This window comes from Dreissena polymorpha, chromosome 1 (assembly GCF_020536995.1).
Source record: "Dreissena polymorpha isolate Duluth1 chromosome 1, UMN_Dpol_1.0, whole genome shotgun sequence".
NCBI lineage: Eukaryota > Metazoa > Mollusca > Bivalvia > Myida > Dreissenidae > Dreissena > Dreissena polymorpha.
Genome location: NC_068355.1, coordinates 80,516,047 through 80,541,596, shown reverse-complemented (window position 1 = coordinate 80,541,596; position 25,550 = coordinate 80,516,047). Strand labels below are relative to the sequence as shown.

Here is a 25,550-nt window from a genome sequence, read left to right as displayed (position 1 = left end):
AAAAAATATAACGAAAACAACAGAACTTCTTCAAATTATTCTATCTTTACTCGCGTGTAACGTTTTGTATTTCAAATCAGGGTTATTTATATATGAAAGTCTATCAATGAGTCGACGTCAAACGTGTTATCTCACTCCTTAATGTAAAGTGTTTTTTGCCATTTCGACAATTTATGAACATCTGTCGTTAAGCCGCGATCCCTAAGTCATAATTGCAACTACATTTCCCACATTTTACAAACTGCCATAATAGATAGCAAGGAAGATGGGGGGCGGGATGCGTATACGGGAGCTTACCTGATTTAAGTGTGGTTAGTCGGAACTTACTTCCAGTATGGCTTCGTTTTTGTTTTTGTTTTCGCGAAGAAGTAGCTGATTTTTTTTCACCCGGTAAGCCACTTTGTATTTACATTTATTTTAAATGAATACACCCTTTCGGCTCTTTGGTGTTTGTCCTTCCTTCCATTTTTGGTTTCAAGATTGTGGACGTCGGGAAGTAAGTTACAACTAACCTCACTTAAAACCGTTAAGCTCCCGTATACGCGTATCATTCCCCCCCCCCCCTTCCCTGGATAGGAAACATTTGACAATCCTCGAACCGTAATTTCGAAAATTTGCATTTGGTATTAAATCTGGATCTTGCAACATAAATAATTACACTCCTTTGCTTCTACGCGAACTTAAACATATTACCATGCTTAGTTATCTTCAATCATCACTTTTAACAAAAAGCACAAAGTCTTTAAATACAAAACGTACCCACTCCTTCATCGGCCTCAACAGTAATTAGCTCTGGACGCCCGAGACCATATATACAAAGAACATCCTTCACAAGGGTTAAGAATGGTTTGCACACAAAATGCCAAGTATATCCTTTAACATTGTATTGGTGCTTGTTGCTGAATTAAAATATATTGTTGTTGTTTTAACTGGGCATTACTTTCTCATAGATGTTAGAGGCATTACCATTGATGTGGAACACAGTTCAAATCTCCTCAATTTGCGCGTAACATGTAGCGCGGCGTGTCTTCATTGTATCAATAAAACACGCATGCTCGTTGTGGTTAATCTGATATAAAACACGTCAGTAATGCGACCATAATAACATATGGGGCGCCGACTTTCAATAATGGATACGGCTTAAAGGTACGATAAACTTATATTTTTGCTTAAAAAAGCGTCGTACTTTACGGTGTTGTGCGATTATAATTTCAAACATATTTGGTGCACATACATATGCAATGTCAATATATTATTTCACAGATGTTAATACGTCTTTTTCGGATCATATTTTCCCTGAAATGTGTTGTGTGCGGCTTAAATTTTCGAAATTCGATAAACATGCGGATGTACGAAATATAATTTCAGTAACCGAAAGTGTATCATATCGTGTGTGTGTGTGTGTGTGTGTGTGTGTGTGTGTTTGTGTGTGTTACACGAGGTTGATGTTGCTTGAAAGTCGCTAATTGAAACACTGCTGTCGTTTTATGTCAGCCAATGCATATGTCAAGGCTCTTTTAATAATGTGAAATCGTGTTTTTACTAATACATTGTGTAATTTGTTTTGTTATTTACTGTAATCAGCAAAAGCTACAATTTTAAAAGTCTATTATGCCATTTGGGTATGATTTGACACAGCTTCCATTACTCGTCATACGACATTTAGAATCTTATTTCACCATATGGGAAATTACACAATTAATACTGCTATAGGGTAAGTAAACCAATAAAACTCCTATGAGTAAGACACCTGATGAAAATATTCATAAAGCTTTGCACAAACTTAACTTCACTTCACAATAAGGTATTTGTATGTCCCTAGCGATTCACTACAAGTGGGGGATTGTGTGGATTTTATGACACACTTCCTGCGAAAGCGGAAACGCATTGTCGAACTGTTCAAGGGTCCCCTTCTTTGAAACACACGGTTACAGAGATACAATCACATGTGTACTAACAGGATTTCGAAAAATAAGAACATTATAGTAAGTTAATTTATGACATTCCAGACAAGTGTTATTATTTACTTCACAGTTATATTTTATGTGCGTTATTATTAACGTGACAGATATATTTTATACTTGTGTACATTTAATTGCTAATATTCAATGTGGCTATAACAGAGTAAATAGATGTTTTATTTTGAAAGTTTTTCGTAGAATCACTACGGTCTTAAGTGTTATTAAAATTCAATGCATTTCGCGTGTTGTGTTTTACTTAATTGGTATATATATTTATAGAACCTAGTCACTGTTCAAATTAAAGGGCTCGGTCAATTTAAAGCTTTCATTTTCACAGTTACAAAGACGTTACCGATTCCCTTCAAGTGCATCGCTGCGTTTTATAACAATTAATCGTCTAAAAAGATCTCTTTCACCGGACTGATTGAATACGTTTGATGAAATTTGCGAACTTTTTTTAACGGGAGGCTGTCGCTTTAAACCAGCGGGCATTAACACACCATACCACTTGTGTTTTCCCATATATTAATGTATGCTTTTGCAATATTACTGAAGACGCCATTACTGACAATGACGGAGAAGCGTTGCACTTTTGATCCCATTTTGACGCCCCGATCGTTATGTATTACATATGTACATATTTCGTATTTTATGTATTATTATTGCATGTTCGCACTTAGAGCGTAACAATTGATGTATGATCCTTGAACTGCCGTAACAATTGATGTATGATCCTTGAACTGCCGTAACACTTGATGTATGATCCTTGAACTGCCGTAACAATTGATGTATGATCCTTGAACTGCCGTAACAATTTATGTATGATCCTTGAACTGCCGTAACAATTGATGTATGATCCTTAAACTGCCATCAACTTATCCGAGGTCACTGTACAGATAGGCTTATCCATGTATATATCTAATCATCGCCCTCATCCATGTATATATCTAATCATCACCCTTATGCATGTATATATCTAATCATCACCCTTATGCATGTATATATCTAATCATCACCCTTATGCATGTATATATCTAATCGTCACCCTTATCCTTGTATATATCTAATCATCACCCTTATCCATGTAAATATCTAATCATCACCCTTATGCATGTATATATCTAATCATCACCCTTATGCATGTATATATCTAATCATCACCCTTATGCATGTATATATCTAATCATCACCCGTATCCATGTAAATATATAATCATCACCCTTATGCATGTATATATCTAATCATCACCCTTATGCATGTATATATCTAATCATCACCCGTATCCATGTAAATATCTAATCATCACCCTTATGCATGTATGTATCTAATCATCACCCTTATGCATGTAAATATCTAATCATCACCCTTATGCATGTATGTATCTAATCATCACCCTTATCCATGTATACATCTAATCATCACCCTTATGCATGTATATATCTAATCATCACCCTTATGCATGTATATATCTAATCATCACCCTTATGCATGTATATATCTAATCATCACCCTTATGCATGTATATATCTAATCATCACCCTTATCCATGTCCGAACGACTTTCTTAAAACGACATCGAACCATAATAATTCTCTTGTTCCACCACACACGCCCCAACTTCTTTGATTCTTAATATCAACATACTTGTAACCAAAGAAAACACAACGATTAACACACAAAATAAGCAAAGGTATTGAATTCGGAGAGCTATAATGGAGTAAAAGCAACTAATGTTTTATATACAACTGTAAAAACAAATCCAAATTCAATCCCTTAACCATTTCAAAGTATCTTAATTGTTTCTATCACGTCAACGCTGGATATTTCTGAAGATTTTTGTCTTTATTGCAATACACACAAAAACGGTTAAATTATTTGTTTTGAACCAACCAGAACTTGTTCAAATACGTCAAACAGCCATTTTTGTAAATTGCAACCGCGCATTTGAGCGGTTAGAAAAATGTCGGATTAGTGTGTGGACTTCATATTACAAACGCGCGGTTGCACTTTACTGAAAAAATACTTATTTGTTTAAACATATCATGATACCTATTGCCCTATAGAAAACTCTCACGAATGAGCGGGCTCTCCACTTTATCCCATTAAAAATGGTGAAATATTTAAAAATACATCATTAACAATGCTAACTGGGTCGCGCTTTATTCTTCCAACACAGATCTTAAAAAGTCACGCGGTATAGGCACCGTGACTACTGCACTTATGAAGGCGTACACGTGCTAATGTTACCATTGGCTTCACAATATAACACCAAAATCAAAAGAGCATTTGAATATTGATTTTTAAAGCATGACTATTACCCATTTCAGTAAATTAATTCACCATATGACCACCAACAGATGGTTGTTCTCACGTAGAAGTGATACTAGTAACATGCAGAGGAACTTAAAAGCCTGAAACAACGCAACGATAAATTCAATATATAATTCCCACTTGAACGGATCGAGTATGAAAGGCTGGTATATTAAATAAGTTTCCACTATTATTCCTTTGTTAAATTGATCAGGCATATGACGATTTATCGTGTCGCCCATTTTTCATTAGATTGAAGATCATGTTGAAGATTTATTTTGAACGTAAACCCATTAAGAATTATGCTTGTTTTCTGTTTAGGTCGGTGCACAAATACAAACTTTCAAATTGTAATTAGTTTAATATTGTCCTGTTGCTTATAAACGAACAGTTGACATTTAAAATAACATGTACTCACCTTATCCATTGCGTACGTAAGTAATCTTAAACGATCGTATCGAATACATGTTAAATACCTTTGCCCATTTCATATACAAATCAGATTTTCAGATTATCAGATTTGCTTAAGTCTTCCAAAAAATGGGAGTGAAAAATAACTGCTCCCTAATCTTGTTTTGCGTTTATAAATAGTTTCTTCTTATTATTAACTGTTCCTTTATATGTCAGCAAAATGAAGTATATTAGTTAGAAATCATCATGTATCTTGCTGAGTCATATTTATACCGTTATAATGGCTTTCATATGGCAGAAAAGCATTCGGGAAATTCGACACTCAAGTTAAAATAGGTGGAAAGAACTAGGTTCACACAAAAATTACATACCAGGCTATCTATATCTCTCCTTAGAATTAGATTTAACTTGGATTCAACCTACATGGTTTAATTTTTGACAACATTCGTGCTCAGTGGGCGGATATTATTCCTGCTACAGAAGCTGCTGGTTATTTATGCACATTGAACATGCAAAGCTATCGAATCGACAATATGGGAAATATATGACGTCTTTAAAACATTTTTCAATTAGAAAACTTGAATAATGCACCAACGTAAAGTCGGACATTGACGTAACTGAGGATGTCTCATAAACATGAAAACTCGCGCAAAGCACGTTTGTAATCAAAACTCGAATTAATAAACTGAGGTCTGTCGGACCGTATTTGGTACAAAAACGAATATGGTACAAGTTTGTACCATATTCGGCCGAATATGGTACAACTGTCTAATTGTACCATATACGTATCTGCAGTTTTGGGGTAAAATGCCTGACCGAATATGGTACAAACTTGTACCATATTCGGATGAAAAATGTACCACATTCGTTCCGAATATGATACACACTCATCATCGTAATCATCATCATCATCATCATCGTTATCTCATCATCATCATCATCATCATCATCATCATCATCGTTATCTCATCATCATCATCATCATCATCATCATCATCATCACATCAATTATCAACACCCCATTGATCATCATCGTTGTTATCTTTACCAACACCACCATCATCATCACCATCAAAACCAACATCATCATATCCATTATCATGATCGTAATGGTGATCACAAAAGTTTTTTTTGTGATGATAATGACAGCGATGTTTTCGGTCGATAATGAGGATGTTGTGATGATGATGACGACGATGAGAATATCATCATCATCATCGGCCAATAAACATCGCCATCATCATCATCACAAATATTTTGTTATCATCATCATCATTATCATCATCGTCGGCCGATAAACATCGCCGTCATCATCATCTAAAAACTTATCATCATCATTATAACCATCATCATCGTCCGATAAACATCGCTGTCATCATCATCCCAAAACGTTTGTTATCATCATCATCATCATCATTATCATCATCATCATCATCATCACCACAATCATCAAACCCCAATCATCATAACCACTGTCATCATCATCACCACCACCATCATCATCACAATTTTTTTACCATCATCATCATCACAAATGTTTTGTCATCATCATCATCACATATTCATTTTATATTTTGTATTTTATAATTTGTTTCATTCAAGAGATTCAACAAACTTGTACTTTTTTCATTTATTGGTATACTGACAGGATTTTTCAAAGTAATATTGAAGAACATAGAACAGCATTTAAATTTTAATCCAACTGTAGCATTTTGACAAGACATAATATACATATATACATTCATTTTAGTAGCAGCCAAAATATCCCAAATGTGCTTCGTAAAAAGTTACCAGTAAATGAGCAAATGACAACAAATTTCCGGTAGAAGAACATAATCATCAATCACAAAAATAACATAACAGGTTTCCAAACACCGATATACATGTATATTTCACCTGTAATGTCTGTACATGACATCTATGATATCATACCAACCGATTCCACTAACACGCAAACGCAGCCATGCGTTTGCCCATTTTGGCCCCTTGATGATTTCTTTTATTGCCGAAATAAGACCGCTGTTTCTGCCCGCTCTTGTTAATAGGAAACGAACGCTAACAGGATTTCTGTTACTAGTATCTAGTCCAATATCCGGCCGAATGTAAATTCTAGGTGTTTGCAAACTCATTGACCTTATTAAATCTCTAAAGGGTTTGCCGACCTTCGCCAACACAAACTGGATTGACGGGTTTGATTGTATGCAGAACTTAAAAATTTCAACTTGAATGTGAAGTGGTAACATCAGAAATGGAAAAGTCGTTCGCTTCTGTGCCCTCCTATTGTTTATCATATCTTGAAGCTCTTTCAGGGCTGAACACACAGAGACGTCACCGTTGTCGCCAGAGTCACCGTTGTCGCCGGAGTCACCGTTGTCGCCAGACGCAGCGTTGTCGCCGGAGTCACCGTTGTCGCCGGAGTCACCGTTGTCGCTGGAGTCACCGTTGTCGCCGGAGTCACCGTTGTCGCAAGAGTCACCGTTGTCGCCAGACGCAGCGTTGTCGCCAGATGCAGTGTTGTCGCCAGACGCAGCGTTGTCGCCGGAGTCACCGTTGTCGCCAGACGCAGCGTTGTCGCCGGAGTCACCGTTGTCGCCGGAGTCACCGTTGTCGCTGGAGTCACCGTTGTCGCCGGAGTCACCGTTGTCGCAAGAGTCACCGTTGTCGCCAGACGCAGCGTTGTCGCCAGATGCAGTGTTGTCGCCAGACGCAGCGGTGTCGCCGGAGTCACCGTTGTCGCCAGAGTCACCGTTGTCGCCAGACGCAGCGTTGTCGCCTGACGCAGCGTTGTCGCCAGACGCAGCGCTGTCGCCAGAGTCACCGTTGTCATACGACTGTTCTAAGCGTGATATTATGTCCTTGTACACGCGTTGATTGATACGGATACTAACGTAATGCATGCCAAATCCTTCTGGGAAATACCCCAATGCAATTGTTCCAACATCACCATCGAACTTTCCATCTGCTGACACAATTGATGAGTGTTCTAGTCCTCGGGTAGAAACTACCAGGCACTGCAAATTATATTCTCTCATAAGTGCAATGAGCGTGAGGTTGTCGCCGTATGTCCCATTCTTAGACATATTCTTAACGTATTCATCAAATGTTTCATCATAGACAAAAGTTTCATAGAAATATCTGTTTTCTACAATGTGATGGACTGCTTCCTTACGTAAAGCATCTACGTCTTTGTATATACCAATTTTACCAAGTTGATGCGATATAGCAGCAAATTGACAATTTCCATCCGGATTTGGGTCCATGGCAATATTCACCCCATCCAACAACTGCAGATTTTCATGGTGTGTTAAAACATGATAGTACTTAGTTCTGTGATTTTGTTTCTCTGAGCGGTTCTGTTTTAATGAATGTTTTTTAATTTTTCGTTGTTTCTCTAACGCAACAGTTAGGCTAGTCATGTTTTCGACCCCAACCGATTTGCTTACGAATCCAAGTTCGGGTTTGTTCGGTACTTGAAATGACACGATATAAACACCATTTCGTTTTACTTTTTCTACCTTGCCTTCGATAACATATCTTTTGGTTGGCACCCTGGATTTTCGAAAGGGATAGCGAATTAATACTGTCTCTCCTACTTTGTACTTGCTTGGGGAAGTTGCGTTTTTCAACAGCGACCTGTAAGCCTTTTTATTTGCTCGCCGTATGGTTTTCTTTATTTCACGAGAACTATGACGTTCTTTGGTAAAAACATGACTTCTTCCGTAGTAGGCTTCAAAGGGCGTGAGACCCCCAAGAACTCGTTTGAAACTTGTGTTTATGGCATAGGCTAAATCTTGAAGCCCTTCGACCCAGTTAAATCCACGTTTACTTTTTGTTGCAAATAGAATCTTGGCCTTTATAACACTGTTTGACCTTTCACACTTGCCCTGTGATTGAGGATGATACGGCCTACTATTGATCATTTTGATGTTGTACTTGTTCAACAAAAGTTTCATACTAGGGCCTTTAAATTCCAGTCCGTTGTCACATTGGATGATGTCAGGGGCAAGGTTAACCATCAACACGTCCTCTAATGCCTTTGCAACTTCACGCGAACTCTTCGTTTTCAGGGGTTTTGGCATAACGTACCTAGAATAAACGTCCACGACTTGTAGAATATAACTGTATGTGGACCCCTTGTAGCTAACACTTTGATTTTTCATGTTAATTATGTCAATCTGCCATCTTTTGCCTGGTTCCTCTTCTGTAATTGTCTTTGGCTTTGGCTTGTTTGTAAATCTCGGATACTTCTCATGGTAATACTTGCTATTGTACAGTATTTCAAGGATAGCTTGTTCCGAGAACCCCGTGTAATTTACTTTCAGTTTGTTGTAAATAACCCTTGCTCCACATCCTTTGTTTTCCATGAACATCTTCTCAACAAATCTAGGAAGATCTTCTTTCACAAGGACTTGCTTTCCGCCACACAATAAAGAACCCCGGTCACCAAGCTCGAAGTCCTTACGTTTTCTAATCATGGCCAAACAATTATTCTCTTCAGGTGTCCGTTTCTTCACAGGGACATCGAACGATCCGTTTAAACATCTGACAATAATGTCGTACTTCGACCTGGGCAAGCACCCTAATTGCTTCCTTTTTCTCCTAATTGCTTCCTTCATCTGAAATAATATAATAAGTTATTATACATTTATACTTCATTAGTTAATAGAGCTTGTATTGAACACCGCGTGTCGAAAACGAATGTCTCACGACATGAGCTGAGCTAAAATCACTCGTCTGATAGCTCCGCTAAAATTTACAATCCGAACTTCCGGGCAATATGCGCAATGAAAGTAGCAAGTACTTCATGTAAAGTTTCATTGAAATCCAACCGAATTCAAATTCAGGGGAAAAATAGCGGGCAAACTTATGGCGGTCAACGGACAAACGGTCTGTAGAAACCAATGCTACGTGGATGGAAGGGATATAAAGAAGGGGCCCTGGGGGCCTAGGTCGCTCACCAGAAGTCACGACTAGGCAGGGTTCGAAGGTCAAAGACCTATAAACTCCATAAAATTTAAAATGTTCAAATCTACAGATTACAGGAGCTCGATCTGATTTTGGTGGAAAATACACTTTCGAAAAAATGACTGTAGCTTAAATATTTTAGCAGTTTAGGAGTTACGCACCCGGAAGGAATGCCACGGACAATTGGATAGACGGACGGACAACTGCAAATGCACTCTGAGGGGGGGGGGGGGGGCATAAAACATAAAAATCAATGCATGTTAAAACATCAATGCATATTAAGACAACTGAAAATTAAAATTATGTACAGTACTTACTGTCAAGAATTCTTTTGAAGTTTGAAGAAAGTTTGGATTTCAATTCTTTCTAGTCGAAAATCACAACTTTTCTTGCCGACCGCCAAGTCAAATATGGTTACTGACTTCTGAGTAAGACTCGTGTGCAAAATTCCCGCCTTTTTAAAGCGGCACGTTATCAAAGAAAAAATCGGAAACTTCAAAGCTTTGTCGGCTTCTCAGCAATATGACGTCGGAACGACAAATCAACTTTACAAAGTAATGTTTAGGAATACAGTCACACCTGTCTAAAGCAGCCAGTCAAACATCCTTATTTTTGGAGAGATATAATCATTTAAAAGAGCTCAAAATCTCTTAAATCGGATTTTGGTGAAAATACACTTTCGAAAAAAAAAGTTTTAAAAATTTGAAAATTGCTATTAATGATCTCCACGAAAGTATCTGGCCCGCCCGGGAATCGAACCCAGGCCGCCTGCGTGCCAATCTGACGCGCAACCGACTGAGCTAGCCGGCGAAACAGTTACACAACCAGCAAAATCCATGTAAAGTGTGGATAGGTTAGCTGTTTCTGTTACTGCTAGTTACGACGACGACGACGACGACGACGATGATGATGATGATGATGATGATGATGATGATGATGATGATGATGATGATGATGATGATACTTTTGTCACTTCCAATATTAGGTTAATACAATGTATTTGAGTTTGAAAAAAAGTTTACACATCGGCAGACTATTTCATTTATTAAGAAATACATAATTTATGTACCATATACGTAGGCCATTTTCATTTTTATGAGTTTTTTTGGTATGTACCAAATACGTTTTGGCGAGCATAGAAAAACTTATTCCAACCGAATATGGTACAATGTTTGTACCATATTCGGTCGAAAATTGTACCATCTTCGGTCCGAGTATGGTACATTTGTACCATATTCGGCCGAATATGGTACAAATGTACCATATTCGTTTTTGTACCAAATACGGTCCGACAGAGGTCTTATTGACAAGTCGTTTTGTAGAATACTCCGACTGAAACTGTATTTAGACGACACTTATCGTGTGAATCATTTTAATTTACATTTCCAAATGCCTGTAGTGATTAAGTGATATCGCTGCTGCTTTAAAAAAATAAATGCCGTCTTTAAGTAAACAGTATAAAAAAATGAGTGCAGAACGATTTGTGACGATGTACTGAATTGAGAACAAAAAGGACCTGAAATTGATTCCTAATTCAATGCATGATTGTACTGTAGTTTGAGTGAATACTGCAATATCAATGATGTAAGTATGAGCATAATAGCTAGAGTGAAAACTACAATATCAGTGATACAAGTATAAGCACTATAGCTAGAGTGAAAACTACAATATCAATGATACAAGTATTAGCAACACTGTAGTTAGAGTGAAAACTACAATATCAATGATACAAGTATTAGCACAATAGCTTGATTGAATGCTACAATATCAATTATACAAGTATTAACACTAAAGTTAGAGTGAATACTACAATATCAACGATACAAGTATAAGCACTATAGCTTAAGTGAATACTACAGTATCATTGATACAAGTATTAGCACACTAGCTTGAGTGAATACTATAATATCAATGATACAAGTATAAGCACTATAGCTAGAACGAATGCTACTATATCAATGATACATTTATTCACTGTAGCTATAATGTTTTTACTTGTATGATACAAGTATAAACACTATAGCTACAGTGAATACTACAGTATCAGTGATACAAGTATGAGCACTCTAGCTTGAGTGAATACTACAATACCAATGATACAAGAATAAGCACTATAGCTTGAGTAAATACTACAATATCAATGATACAAGTATTAGCATTAAAGATTTAGGGAATATTACAATGTCAATGATACAAGTATAATCACTATAGCTAGAGTGGGTGCTACAATATCAATGATACAAGTATTAACACTATAGCTAGAGTGAATACTACAATATCAATGATACAATTATAAGCACTATAGCTAGAGTGTATGCTACAATATCAATGATACAAGTATTAACACTATAGCTAGAGTGAATACTACCATATCAATGATAAAAGTATAAGCACTATAGCTAGAGTGGATGCTACAATATCAAGGACACAAGTATTAACACTATAGCTAGAGTGAATACTACAATTTCAATGATACAAGTATAAGCACTATAGCTAGAGTTGATGCTACAATATCAATGATACAAGTATTAACACTGTAGCTAGAGTGAATACTACAATATCATTAATACAAGTATTAGCACTTTAGCTAGAGTGAGTACGGCAAATCAATATTACAAGTATAAGCATCATAGCTTGAGTGAATACAACAATATCAATGTAGCAAGTAGAATTACTATAGCTAAAGTCAATACTTATATATCAACGTTACAAGTATTAGCAATATAGCTTGCGTGAATACTACACTGTCAATGATACAAGTATAAGTACTATAACTGGAGTGAATATAACAATATCAATGGTACAAGTATGAGCAACACTATAGCTAGAGTGAATACTGCAATATCAATGATACAAGTATAAGCATTATAGCTAGAGTGAATACTACAATATCAATGATACAAGTATGAGCACTATAGCTAGAGTGGATGTTACAATATCAATGATACAAGTATTAACACTGTAGCTAGAGTGAATACTACAATATTATTGATACAAGTATTTAGCACATTAGCTAGAGTGAGTACGGCAAATCAATATTACAAGTAAAAGCATCATAGCTTGAGTGAATACAACAATATCAATGTAGCAAGTAGAATTTCTAAAGCTAAAGTCAATACTAATATATCAACGTTACAAGTATTAGCAATATAGCTTGATTGAATACTACACTGTCAATGATACAAGTATAAGTACTATAGCTGGAGTGAATACTACAATATCAATGGTACAAGTATGAGCAACACTATAGCTAGAGCGAATACTGCAATATCAATGATACAAGTATAAGCATTATAGCTAGAGTGAATACTACAATATCAATGATACAAGTATGAGCACTATAGCTAGAGTGAATGCTACAATATCAATGAATCAAGTATGAGCACTATAACTAGAGTGAATACCACAATATCAATGATACAAGTAAAAGCACTATAGCTAGAGTGAATAACACAATATCAATGATACAAGTATTAGCACAATAGCTTGATTGAATACTACACTATCAATGATACAAGTATAAACACTATAGCTAGAGTGAATACTACTATATCAATGATACAAGTATAATCACTATAGCTAGAGTGGGTGCTACAATATCAATGATACAAGTATTAATACTATAGCTAGAGTGAATACTTCAATATAAATGATACAACTTTAAGCACTATAGCTAGAGTGTATGCTACAATATCAATGATACAAGTATTAACACTATAGTTAGAGTGAATACTACAATTTCAATGATACAAGTATAAGCACTATAGCTAGAGTGGATGCTACAATATCAATTATACAAGTTTTAACACTGTAGCTGGAGTGAATACAACAATATCATTGATACAAGTATTAGCACTTTAGCTAGAGTGAGTACGGCAAATCAATATTACAAGTATAAGCATCATAGCTTGAGTGAATGCAACAATATTAATGTAGCAAGTAGAATTGCTATAGCTAAAGTCAATACTAATATATCAACGTTACAAGTATTAGCAATATAGCTTGCGTGAATACTACACTGTCAATGATACAAGTATAAGTACTATAGCTGGAGTGAATACTACAATATCAATGGTACAAGTATGAGCAACACTATAGCTAGAGTGAATACTGCAATATCAATGATACAAGTATAAGCATTATAGCTAGAGTGAATACTACAATATCAACGATTCAAGTATGAGCACTATAACTAGAGTGAATACTAAAATATCAATGATACAAGTAAAAGCACTATAGCTAGAGTGAATAACACGATATCAATGATACAAGTATTAGCACAATAGCTTGATTGAATACTACTCTATCAATGATACAAGTATAAACACTATAGCTGTCGGAATACTACTATATCAATGAAACAAGTATGAGCACTATAGCTGTCGGAATACTACAATATCAATGATACAAGTATAAGCACTATGGCTTGAGTGAATACTACAATATCAATTATACAGGTATTAGCACTATAGCTTGAGTGAATACTACAATATCGATGATACAAGTATAAGCGCTATAGCTTGAGTGAATACTACAATATCAATGATACAAGTATTAGCACTATAGCTTGAGTTAATACTACAATATCGATGATACAAATATTAGCACTATAGCTTGAGTAAATACTTCAATATCGATGTTACAAGAATCAGTACTATAGCTAAAGTGGATACTACAATATCAATGAAACAAGTATTAGCTTGAGTTACTGTGAATACTACACTGTAAATGATACAAGTATTAGCAACACTATAGCTAGAGTAAATACTGCAATATCAATGATACAAGTATTAGCACTATAGCTTGAGTAACTGTGAATACTACACTATCAATGATACAAGTATAAACACTATAGCTAGAGTGAATACTACTATATCAATGAAACAAGTATGAGCACTATAGCTGTCGGAATACTACAATATCAATGATACAAGTATAAGCACTATGGCTTGAGTGAATACTACAATATCAATTATACAGGTATTAGCACTATAGCTTGAGTGAATACTACAATATCGATGATACAAGTATAAGCGCTATAGCTTGAGTGAATACTACAATATCAATGATACAAGTATTAGCACTATAGCTTGAGTTAATACTACAATATCGATGATACAAATATTAGCACTATAGCTTGAGTAAATACTTCAATATCAATGTTACAAGAATCAGTACTATAGCTAAAGTGGATACTACAATATCAATGAAACAAGTATTAGCTTGAGTTACTGTGAATACTACACTGTAAATGATACAAGTATTAGCAACACTATAGCTAGAGTAAATACTGCAATATCAATGATACAAGTATTAGCACTATAGCTTGAGTAACTGTGAATACTACACTGTCAATGATACAAGTATTAACAACACTATAGCTAGAGTGAATACTGCACTATCAATGATACAAGTATTAGCATAACTATACAGGTGAAATATGCGCGTATTTTATAGTTATGAAACATTTTAGATGAAGTTAAAATTTTCTTTTTTAAGCACTTCATAGCAGGACTTGGTCTTAAAGAGGCGTGTACACAGTTTGGTAAATTGACAATGGTCTACCGACATTCATTTATTCAAAAAGGATTGAAGACGACGAAAAAGAAAGTTAAACAAGTTCGTTAATTGATACTCATCAGTGTAAACTGTGCAAATTATGAAGATTTTTTTCTTCGATTTTTATTTAGCAAAAACGTGTATTACCGACATACGGGACAAACAACGATGTATTACCGACATACGGATCTAATAACTATGTATTACCGACATTCGGGTCTAATAACGATGTATTACCGGCATGCGGGTCTAATAACGATGTATTACCGACAAACGAGTCTAATAACGATGTTTTGCCGACAGACGGGTCTAATAACGATGTTTTACCGACATAAGGGTCTAATTATGATGTAGTTACCGACATACGGATCTAATAACGATTTATTACCGACATGCGGGTCTAATAACGATGTTTTGCCGACATACGGGTATAATAACGATTAATTACCGACATACGGGTCTAATAACGATGTATTACCGACATAAGGGTCTAATAACGATGTATTACCGACATACGGATCTAATAACGATGTTTTACCGACATACGGGTCTAATAACGATGTTTTGCCGACATACGAGTCTAATAACGATGTATTACCGACATATGGATCTAATAACGATGAATTAACGACAAACGGGTCTAATAACGATTTATTACCGACATACGGGTCTGATAACGATGTATTACCGACATACGGGTCTAATAACGATGTATTACCGACATACGGATCTAATAACGATGTATTGCCGACATACGGGTCTAATAACGATGTTTTACCGACATACGGGTCTAATACTGATGTATTACCGACATACGGGTCCAATTACGATGTATTACCGACATACGGGTCTAATACCTATGTATTACCGACATACGAGTCTAATAACGCTGTTTCACAGACATATGGGTCTAATCACGATGTATTACCGGCATACGGGTCTAATAATGATGTATTACCGATATACGGATCTAATAACGATGTTTACCGACATACGGGTCCAATAGCGATATATAACCGACAAACGGGTCTAATAACGATGTATTACCTACATACGGGTCTAATACAATGTTTATCGACATACGGGTCTAATAACGATGTATTATCGACATGCGGGTCTAATAATGATGTATTACCGACATACGGGTCTAATAACGATGTATTAACGACATACGGGTCTAATAACGATGTATTATCGACATGCGGGTCTAATAATAATAATAATAATAATAATCTCTTTATTTTCCGAAGGTAACTCATTAAGACAACACATTGATACAAAAGTCATGCAAACATTTTAACAATGGCAATCTTATTTTCAATGAGGCCTTCAAACAACTATGGTTATGTATAATGCATTTCTACATTATAATGCAAACATGTAGACTTTGACGGACATAAGAGTACTGTAACAGTGTAATAGAAGTGTCATAAAAAGCAAGTATACTATATGACTTCTTTTATATCATTAATTTCTCTTCCAATATTGCAATGGTCTCAAGGAACAAGTATTTATTAACAGAAAGTATTTAAGAATATAAATGTATTGTTGATTACATTTTCCCATATGCACACACTCTAACGCACACACGCACACACACACGCGCGCACGCACATACCCCCCCCCCCCCCCTACACACACACACACACTTATACAATTACCATATCTTAATTAACACGACCAATAACAAAAAGTTAACAAAAACAGCCGCGTACATTATTGTACAAAGTCAGAGTTTAAAAACGTGGAATACATTATTCTTGAAATAGTTTACGATTGATAGAAGTGGCTGATATACACAAATATTATAATTACAGAAAACAATATTCATGACCAGTGTTGTTCACAATTGGATATGAAATTACACAACTGTTATGAAGAATAGCCTGCACTTCCTTGCTATATAAATAGTTTGAAAAAGCAATATGTATATTTGTTTGCAGAAATTAAATCTACAGTAATCATTACGACACTTATGGAGGAGTATTTGACTTTTAAATAAGAGGAAAACAGAAAAATGTTACTACGCGTGAGACTCATTTTGCGCCTCAAAGAGGTAATATTTCTTAAGCCTATGTTTGAAAGTGGTGAGAGTGAGAGTGAGAGTGAGAGATTGGCGAATACCAGAGTAACTGAACGACTTTAAAAAAAAAGGTTTGAGTGAGGTGTTTTATGCGTCAAATCATTGTTTGATATCGATCTTAAATTGTAATTATTGTTTTTCACCAGTTTTATCAAGTCGTCAATATATGTGGGCGTTAAATTATGAAGAGATTTGTAAATAATTATACATGTGAAATATTTACATCTGTTTTTCAAAAGAAAGCTATTGTATTTTTTTGATAAATCATACTCATTTATATTTAAGTCATTACGTAATATGACTCTTAAAAACCTTTTTTGCAGTTTTGATATTCTGTTTATGTCTCTAGTATTTGCATTTTGCCATGTGACACATCCATAATCAATAATTGGTGTTACATACGCATTATAGAACATAATTTTGATCTCAGGTGTTAGAAAATATTGTATACGCCCGAACAGTGATAATTTCGAAACAAGTTTTGAACAAGTTATATCAACATGGGCCTTCCAATTTAAATGTTTATCAATATGGATACCTAGAAGTCTTTGGGTTGCAACATGTTTTATTTTTGAGTTATTTACAAACAAATTTAGATCTTCTGAATGTTTAAGTTTTTGGCGTGATCCTATAGTCATGCAAGTAGTTTTATCTGGGTTGACTGCCATATTATTTATCATACACCAATTTTGTGACCTTAGTAAGTCGTCTTGAAGAGTGCAATTTATCATAGTTATATTATTCCCTTTACAGTGGATTGTTACATTATCAGCATACATGTCAGATTCTGATGTTAGTTTTAAGGGTAGATCATTCACGTAAAGTAAAAATAACAATAACGATGTATTACCGACATACGGGTCTAATAACGATGTATTACCGACATACGGGTCTAATAACGATGTATTACCGACATGCGGATCTAATAACGATGTATTACCGACATACGGGTCTAATAACGATGTATTGCCGACATGCGGGTCTAATAACAATGTATTACCGACATACGGGTCTAATAACGATGTTTTTTTCCGAAATACGGGTTTAATTACGAAGTTTTCCGACATACGGGTCTAATAACGATGTTTATTCAAAAGCCTGTGTGATGTGGATGATATATTTTGCGTAGAAAGGTACCGGTTCGATTCCCGGACACGTGATTAGTTCATTCATTTCATTTTTCCTTCTTAGTAAAATTATTTAAAATGTTCCAAATAGAACACATGTTTGTAATTCATTTAATTCTGTGATATTAAAAAATACAAATGCATGTGCTCAAGTGCATTTAATCTTACAAAAACACATAGAGGCCTTTCAATATCCATCATCATTACCTATATCTAATGTGAAAGGAAAAACAAAACGCACTGCGAATTGAATGTTGTTACATATAGTGAAATATGTTTGCTATGCATTTTCTGAATCTGTGATGTTATCAAATCATACGAAAAACTAGATGTTTCATAGTGCGCACCGCTTCCATCTCACATGGATTTCAGTAAGCCTGTGTATGCGAAATACCACTTTTTGAACTTTCATTGCGAGTGGCACGACTTCACATAATAGCTCATTTTTGAGCCAAAGAACTTCCCTTGACCTTCATTTGTGACCTTGATCAATACTTTGGGTTCGAACGTATCAAACTGTTTTGACAAGGCTATTTTTTGTTTGAAATATATATTTGTTAACAATTCTAAAGAAATTGACCTTAAATTTCCACTTGACCTTTGAGCGGCAATTTGTAATCATACGTGGTACTCTTACGGGGAATATCTAGTCTACAGGTTTGTCATACATAGAAGTAAAAAAACATTTTCAAGCAGATAAACATATTGCTTACTTTTTATCAGTCTACCACTTTTCATTTGATATTTACGTAACTCAATAACATACAGAATTATTTAAATGAATTATTTATATGTTAGAAATTGTGCAACCAATTTAATAATATGATACACTTGTACTTTAAAGGGGCCTTTTCACAGATTTTGGCATGTTTTGAAGTTTGTCATTAAATGCATTATATTGATAAATGTAAATATTGGATCTAAAAAGCTCCAGTAAATAATCAAGAATAAAATTTAAAAAGGGGAAAAAAGTAGCCCGCAGCAGGGCTCGAACCAGTAACCCCCGGAGTCCTGGAGTAAAAACCAATTAGATCGCTCGACCATCCTGCCAAGTACGAATGAAAGACGTATTTTATGCTTTATATAAGCAATCTTCGTAGTTTCACAAAATTAAACAACAACAGAACTCTCCAAATTATTCAATCGTTTCGCGTTGCAACGCTTTATAATTTTCAGGTTGTTAAATAAATCGTCAAAAGATGCATATAATGGCTATATTAGACCACGGTAAATGTTCAGTATTACTGTTTCCTCACAAATTTCATATCTAAAACGAAAATTTGCGAATCTGAAACAACTTTTTTCAATTTTGTCAATTTACCAAAACGTGAAAAGATCCCTTTTAAAACCTATTCGCACGTGTACTAACAATTAAGTGCGAAAATGAACGATAGGAAATAAGCAACAACTGAAAGTCTTACTCTCATTTGAGTCGCGTTCTGAGAAAAGTGGGCATAATGCTAGTGCGTAAAGTGTCGTCCCAGATTAGCCTGTGCAGTCCGCACAGGCTAATCAGGGACAACACTTTTCGCTTTTGTGACAATTTTCGTTTAAATAAAGTCTCTTCTTAACAAAAATCCAATTTAAGCAGATGTCGTCCCTGATTAGCCTGTGTGGACTGCACAGGCTTATCTTGGACGACACTTAACGCACATGCATTATGCCCAGTTTTCTCAGACACGACTCATTTATTCGACTTACAAGTAACAGTTTTACAATCAACTTTTGTGACTTTAAGTGCCCACATACTTGACAACGATCTGAATAGATGTTGTCAGCTGGCATGCGTAGCTATTATGAGCCTCCGTCATCAAGGTATTGTTCTTGTCGTTTGTGTCGTCTAATTCTTTTAATGACTGCAATCCTACCATGATAATACAGTCTTAGACAAATTGGTCTGCGGAACGAACTCGTTATTTTTTTGGCAGCGCCGATAATAACGATCACAACAAAGTATTAACATGCCATCTTTAATGAACTCCCAAATGCAATCCTAACTTTATTGATTGCATAGTTATTAATGATATTCCGTTGTTTTGACATTATTTGCGTATGAATAGTTATTTCTCAGACACATTTACCGCATGCCAATGCCGCGAAATGTTACCTTTATCGCTTAATACCTTGCTGCCTAGTCGGCTTGCCAAGGATCTATCTCTTGATAATGTTATACAATATTTTATGTAGCAATGTCATTGTGTAAATGCTATGATTTTGACCATGCCATTATATAAAAGCTCAAAGGTCATGTATTTTGGCAAGCAGTTGCCAACCTTCATTGCTTGCTATAATAACCGGGGACATTAGTCTGCACATCAGAACAAATAGAAAAATATATTTGGTCCATCCGTTAGTAGTTTACGATAATGAGCACGTAAAATAAAAACCTCAACAACTATTATATATTTCATCTGAACAAACGATACATTATGACAATGATTTATTTGTAGGACCCATTAATACATTCATTTAAATAAAAATAATAATAAAATAAGTTTGAGTTTTAACCGATTCGATTTCAAAATGCCAAGAATACACAGAATTTATGCCGATATCGCTTTTTCTACTCCTGGTGGTCCCATAGTTTACTTCTCAACAATAGATATAGAATGGCATTGTTCGCAGATTTACTGTGTCGCTTTGAAAAGTCGTACACACTGGTATTTGAAGGGCTATGATATATGTCCTTCAATTTCGAACAGCTCATTTAGGAAAAATACTATTCCGTGCTGTATATGAATTAAGTATCGTGTTTTTGTCATACACGTTACTTCGAATTGTACGCACTTAAATCATCCGTTTAAGTGGCGAGACCTGCGATTTATCTGTACGTTTTAGCGTCGGATTTTATATGTTTTTGGTAAATGTAGAAGCTGTACTCGCGTGTGTTGCTTTCACTAACGTTCCATAAACTGTTGTTTACGTAAATATATATATATATATATATATATATATATATATATATATATATATATATATATATATATATATATATATATATAAATTTGGTGTTAGTTTTTCAAACACGAAAATAAACACGAAAAAAAATGGATCATTAAGGCGTGGTTTCACAATGCTTGTAAGTATTTAACAGTGTAATCATCCGACCAGAATTACACACTGTTAGTTAAACATGAAACTAATGTAGAGTTATCATTAGTGAGCGTAGTTAATTAATTACCCTATATGATATTCATAATTTGCGTTTGTAGTTTAAAGTTGATTTTATATTGAAGAAACATAATGCAAAAAAACCAACAACATCTAACCCTTAAATCTGGTTTAACGGAAATAGTAAAACTAATCTAATGTTAGTTCCTAGTAAACAGTAAACACTATCTCAGTGATATCCGAGCGTACTTGTCTAACTGGCTACCGGAAGATTATGTCGTTAATAAGGACACTTATGACTGCTTTTCAATAAAACCTTCCTTGTTTCTTCAACCACCAATAACAATTCTGGCGCGTTTTATGATTAGTGAGACATTAAAACGCAAGTTCTTACTTAAAACTGATGAACTTGTGGCTTTCCTTTTTTATTTAATGTGTTATTTCGTCTGTGTGCATATGTGGATTATTTATTAACTTTGATACGCGATGTAAGTGAAGCAAAAGTGTTGAACACTATACCAAAATATATTTCCACATCTTTCCAATTTAAATAGGGAAGTGTAATACTTTTTTTTTACATCGGTCATGGTATTTATTGTACATATCTTAATACTGCTATTTAATTATATCTGACATACTTTTAAACTGGATAAGAATTATGTTAATTTGGTGATTTCAACGTAATTTTAATTGTTTGTGAGTGCTGTAAGATCATATTTACTGACACGTTATTTTGAAACTTATTTGAAAACTTAAGTTTGCTTTAGTGCACAATTTATACATGGATTTTTTAAATTGCGCACGTTATTTGGAACCTTCGTATTAATACAGATACTCCATTATATTTAATGTACAGCTAACTTACATGTAGTTCGAATACTTATTGTCAGGATTTACCAGATAGCGGAAATCTGAATGGTTTATATTAAGTGTTACACAATATTTGATACTGTTTTTCGTAACCGTCGTTTATATTTCTTTTCAGTGTCAGTCGAAATCATAGCATCACACCGACGACATTGGGAAGATTTTTTTTTGTGTGCACGTCACAATGCGGATCACATGGAAGACACCGAAAAGTATTGTATTGAGTATCGGACAAAGCCTTAACGCACTTGAATGTGCGCGTTTATTGAAGAGAGAACATGTCAAAACAGCTTGATCTTGAAATCGGACATAAACTACACAGCGAATTAATGTAACATGTCATTAGTGCGATGTTGAGAGCTACAACGTTACACTAGGGAGAAATACTGTTTGATATTGAAGAGCATACGAATAAAGGAAGTATTGAAATCACTATCATCTGATAAAGGAAGTATTGAAATCACTATCATCTGAAGCTAACCTATTGTTTTGCTATAAGGACAGAAACAGAGTGAAAAAAAATATGTGAAATAAACATGGATAATTTCGATTGTCATAATCACTCCAATTAACGTCGACGTTGAAACAGATGTGCATAATATTAAACAGTGTGTCTAACTTCACTTTGTGAGATAATGTTGGTTGCAAAAACATATGTACGCGGAGATAATGTGTCGCTGGAAGTAAAATTAAAAAAAACACAATATCATAATGTAAACATAATGTTCATTGTTTAAGTAAGAACCTACTGCTACCAAAGTAGTGTATATTGTATGTTTTATTATAAGCGCTTTCGTTGCAAGAAGTTGTTCACGTATTGCAAATCAATTTATATTAAAAAAAGCATCAACAAATAGCTGACTTGTCATTTGATTCAATTGTCCCCCAGTGTTGCTGTACAAGTACAGCACGGATTAAGACGGTGTATATGTGTGAACAATTGCTTGTGGAAAATGAGCAGCTGGGGTGATATGCACAGTATAACACTTGATATCTCATCAATGTCCCCTAAAGAAACAACGCGTGCCGCCATTATCCTGTCAAACACTACAACGGAAAATGCGTCATCGGAAGGTTCAGGTTTCAACTTCGCTGTTTTTACGATAGTGGGGGTAGTGGTTGTGATGGTGGGACTGTGTTTGAAATGCTGTGAGTGGTTCAGGCGCTACACGCGGGGCAACGATAAGGACGGCATGGACCAGTATGCGGTCATAGTCTCCGACGGCGACGACGATTATTTGCAAATCGACATGCTCTCTGAATCAGCGTCCTCTCAATACGACACAGTATCCTCGTTCAATTCATTTCAAAAACGTAACAATAATAATACCAGCAATAAATATCAACCTCAATACCGCTCTTCGAACGTGGAAAATAAATCTCGGTTAACGGACACCCATCGACACTGGCTGCTCTCGCGGCTCGGGTTTTCGCGGGAGTCCGGACGTCTGCGGGGCGACACTTTCAACAACGACAGCGAGTCTAGCTTCTCCGTTTCTTCTGTCCGGATGTTAAACAATGACACCCCCAGCCGTCTACCGTCCACATCAAGTGTCGAAACGGAAACAGATCGATTCAATACATCCGACTCCTCAATTTTACGACACAATAACAAACAGCGCGTGTCGTTTATTGAGGACAAAGCTCGTTCACCGAAAAATTGGGCTTCTGTCCATAGGCCTTCAGATGTCTTGAAAAAGGTACTGATTTCTAAACTTGAACTAAATGCAGGTGTGCATCGTCCTGATACCTGTCAAACTGACGTGACAGCTATGAGGCACTTGAGAGGTTCTGTAATTCGGCCTAAACTAGATATGGTTTCTATAGCGACGCAAACTAATAAGGCATTCCGATATTCTCTTATTAAACGAAACCGACGTCACTTCAGTGAAAGCGTTGTGGAAGGCCATTTTGACAGGACGTTCTCTTCCATAGGTGTCCCAAGCGACCAAATGGTAGAGGGTGTGAAAAAAGAACTGATAGCAAGTGCATGTATATGTGATAATCGTTTTTATGTGCATGAATCTCGGCCATTCCAAGATGAAGAGAAACTAACTCGATCAAACGGTTATGATGTCTGTAATAAAACAAATGTCTTCCCGTTGGAACCAAGGGTAAAAATTTCAAATGGAGATTACCACATCGATAAAGATATCAATGACATAGAAATGGCAGATGATGTTTTTATAACAGAGCCACTACCAGATGGGGACTGTAGTTTAATTCTTGCCAGATGTGACGGCAATGAAAAGGCAAATGAACACATTGAAACATGTGTTCGTACCACAACAACAGAGTGTACTGCGGAAAACTGCGTGCGCTGTAACGGAAGGCATCATGTTGATTGTTCTAAAATTGAGGTTGTTACCAAAATGCCGAAGTCGTTAAGTGATCCTGTTGATTTAAAACAATCTTGCTTCGAAAGATTGAGTGCAGAGTTTGACACCAAACTGAGTGAGTTAACGAAAAACGATGAAAATACTTCATTGTATGATATAAAAGAGATTGTGGAAGAATGTTATATCAAAGATGGTCATCAACGCGCGGATGATTGTATATATGATACACACTACCGGGAAACGGACGCACGCGCATGTCCTTGTCACAAGCACATATGCAGACATTGTACGAATTCGTTCAGCATTAACGTTGCGTCTGAACGGATGCGACACAACTCTGGGCGGAGTGATGCAATCAGCGTCAGCCTTACCTCCCTTGAATCTAGTGGCTATGCCGGGGAAATGTCGTCTGAACAGTCCGAATAAATACCAAACGTGCTTTTAATTGTCGTACATTTTATTGTTTGTCGTTTTGTTAATTGCTATACATATACATTACAACACTGAAATTAAAATGACATATTATATTGTATGAATATGAACGCAACAAATATGTTTACATTACTAACTGTCGTTGATTAAATGATGATAATGCATATCGTGTTTCTTCCGTTTCATTTTTTATTTCTGTTTCTTGCAATAATTCACTCAGAAATATTAATAGCACGTATTATATCTATTGCTATAATAGTAAGAAGTGCAGTTCAAATTATTTTTCCGTAACGGTAAAATGCACATACGCATGTGGTTCCTGATACAGGGTGCCGTTATCTTAAGGCATAAGAATAAATCCTTGAAAACGTTTGAAATCGATAACC

At 35.6% G+C, this 25,550-nt stretch overlaps 1 protein-coding gene across 3 annotated transcripts; it reads left to right on the top strand.

Annotated features, from left to right (window-relative positions):
* The first annotated feature begins 1,010 nt into the window (after nt 1-1,010).
* On the top strand, nt 1,011-25,328 carry LOC127837413 (uncharacterized). 3 transcript variants are annotated; one of them, XM_052364484.1, is made up of 2 exons: nt 1,011-1,146; nt 22,512-25,328. In XM_052364484.1, exon 2 carries the CDS (start codon nt 23,347-23,349, stop codon nt 25,156-25,158), a length of 1,812 nt encoding a protein of 603 aa, XP_052220444.1. In that variant the 5' UTR covers nt 1,011-1,146; nt 22,512-23,346; the 3' UTR covers nt 25,159-25,328. The 3 variants fall into 3 exon arrangements, with proteins under 3 accessions (XP_052220444.1, XP_052220453.1, XP_052220439.1); XM_052364493.1 differs by lacking the exon at nt 1,011-1,146 and adding an exon at nt 1,905-1,985; XM_052364479.1 differs by lacking the exon at nt 1,011-1,146 and adding an exon at nt 21,867-22,014.
* The last annotated feature ends 222 nt before the right edge of the window (nt 25,329-25,550 follow it).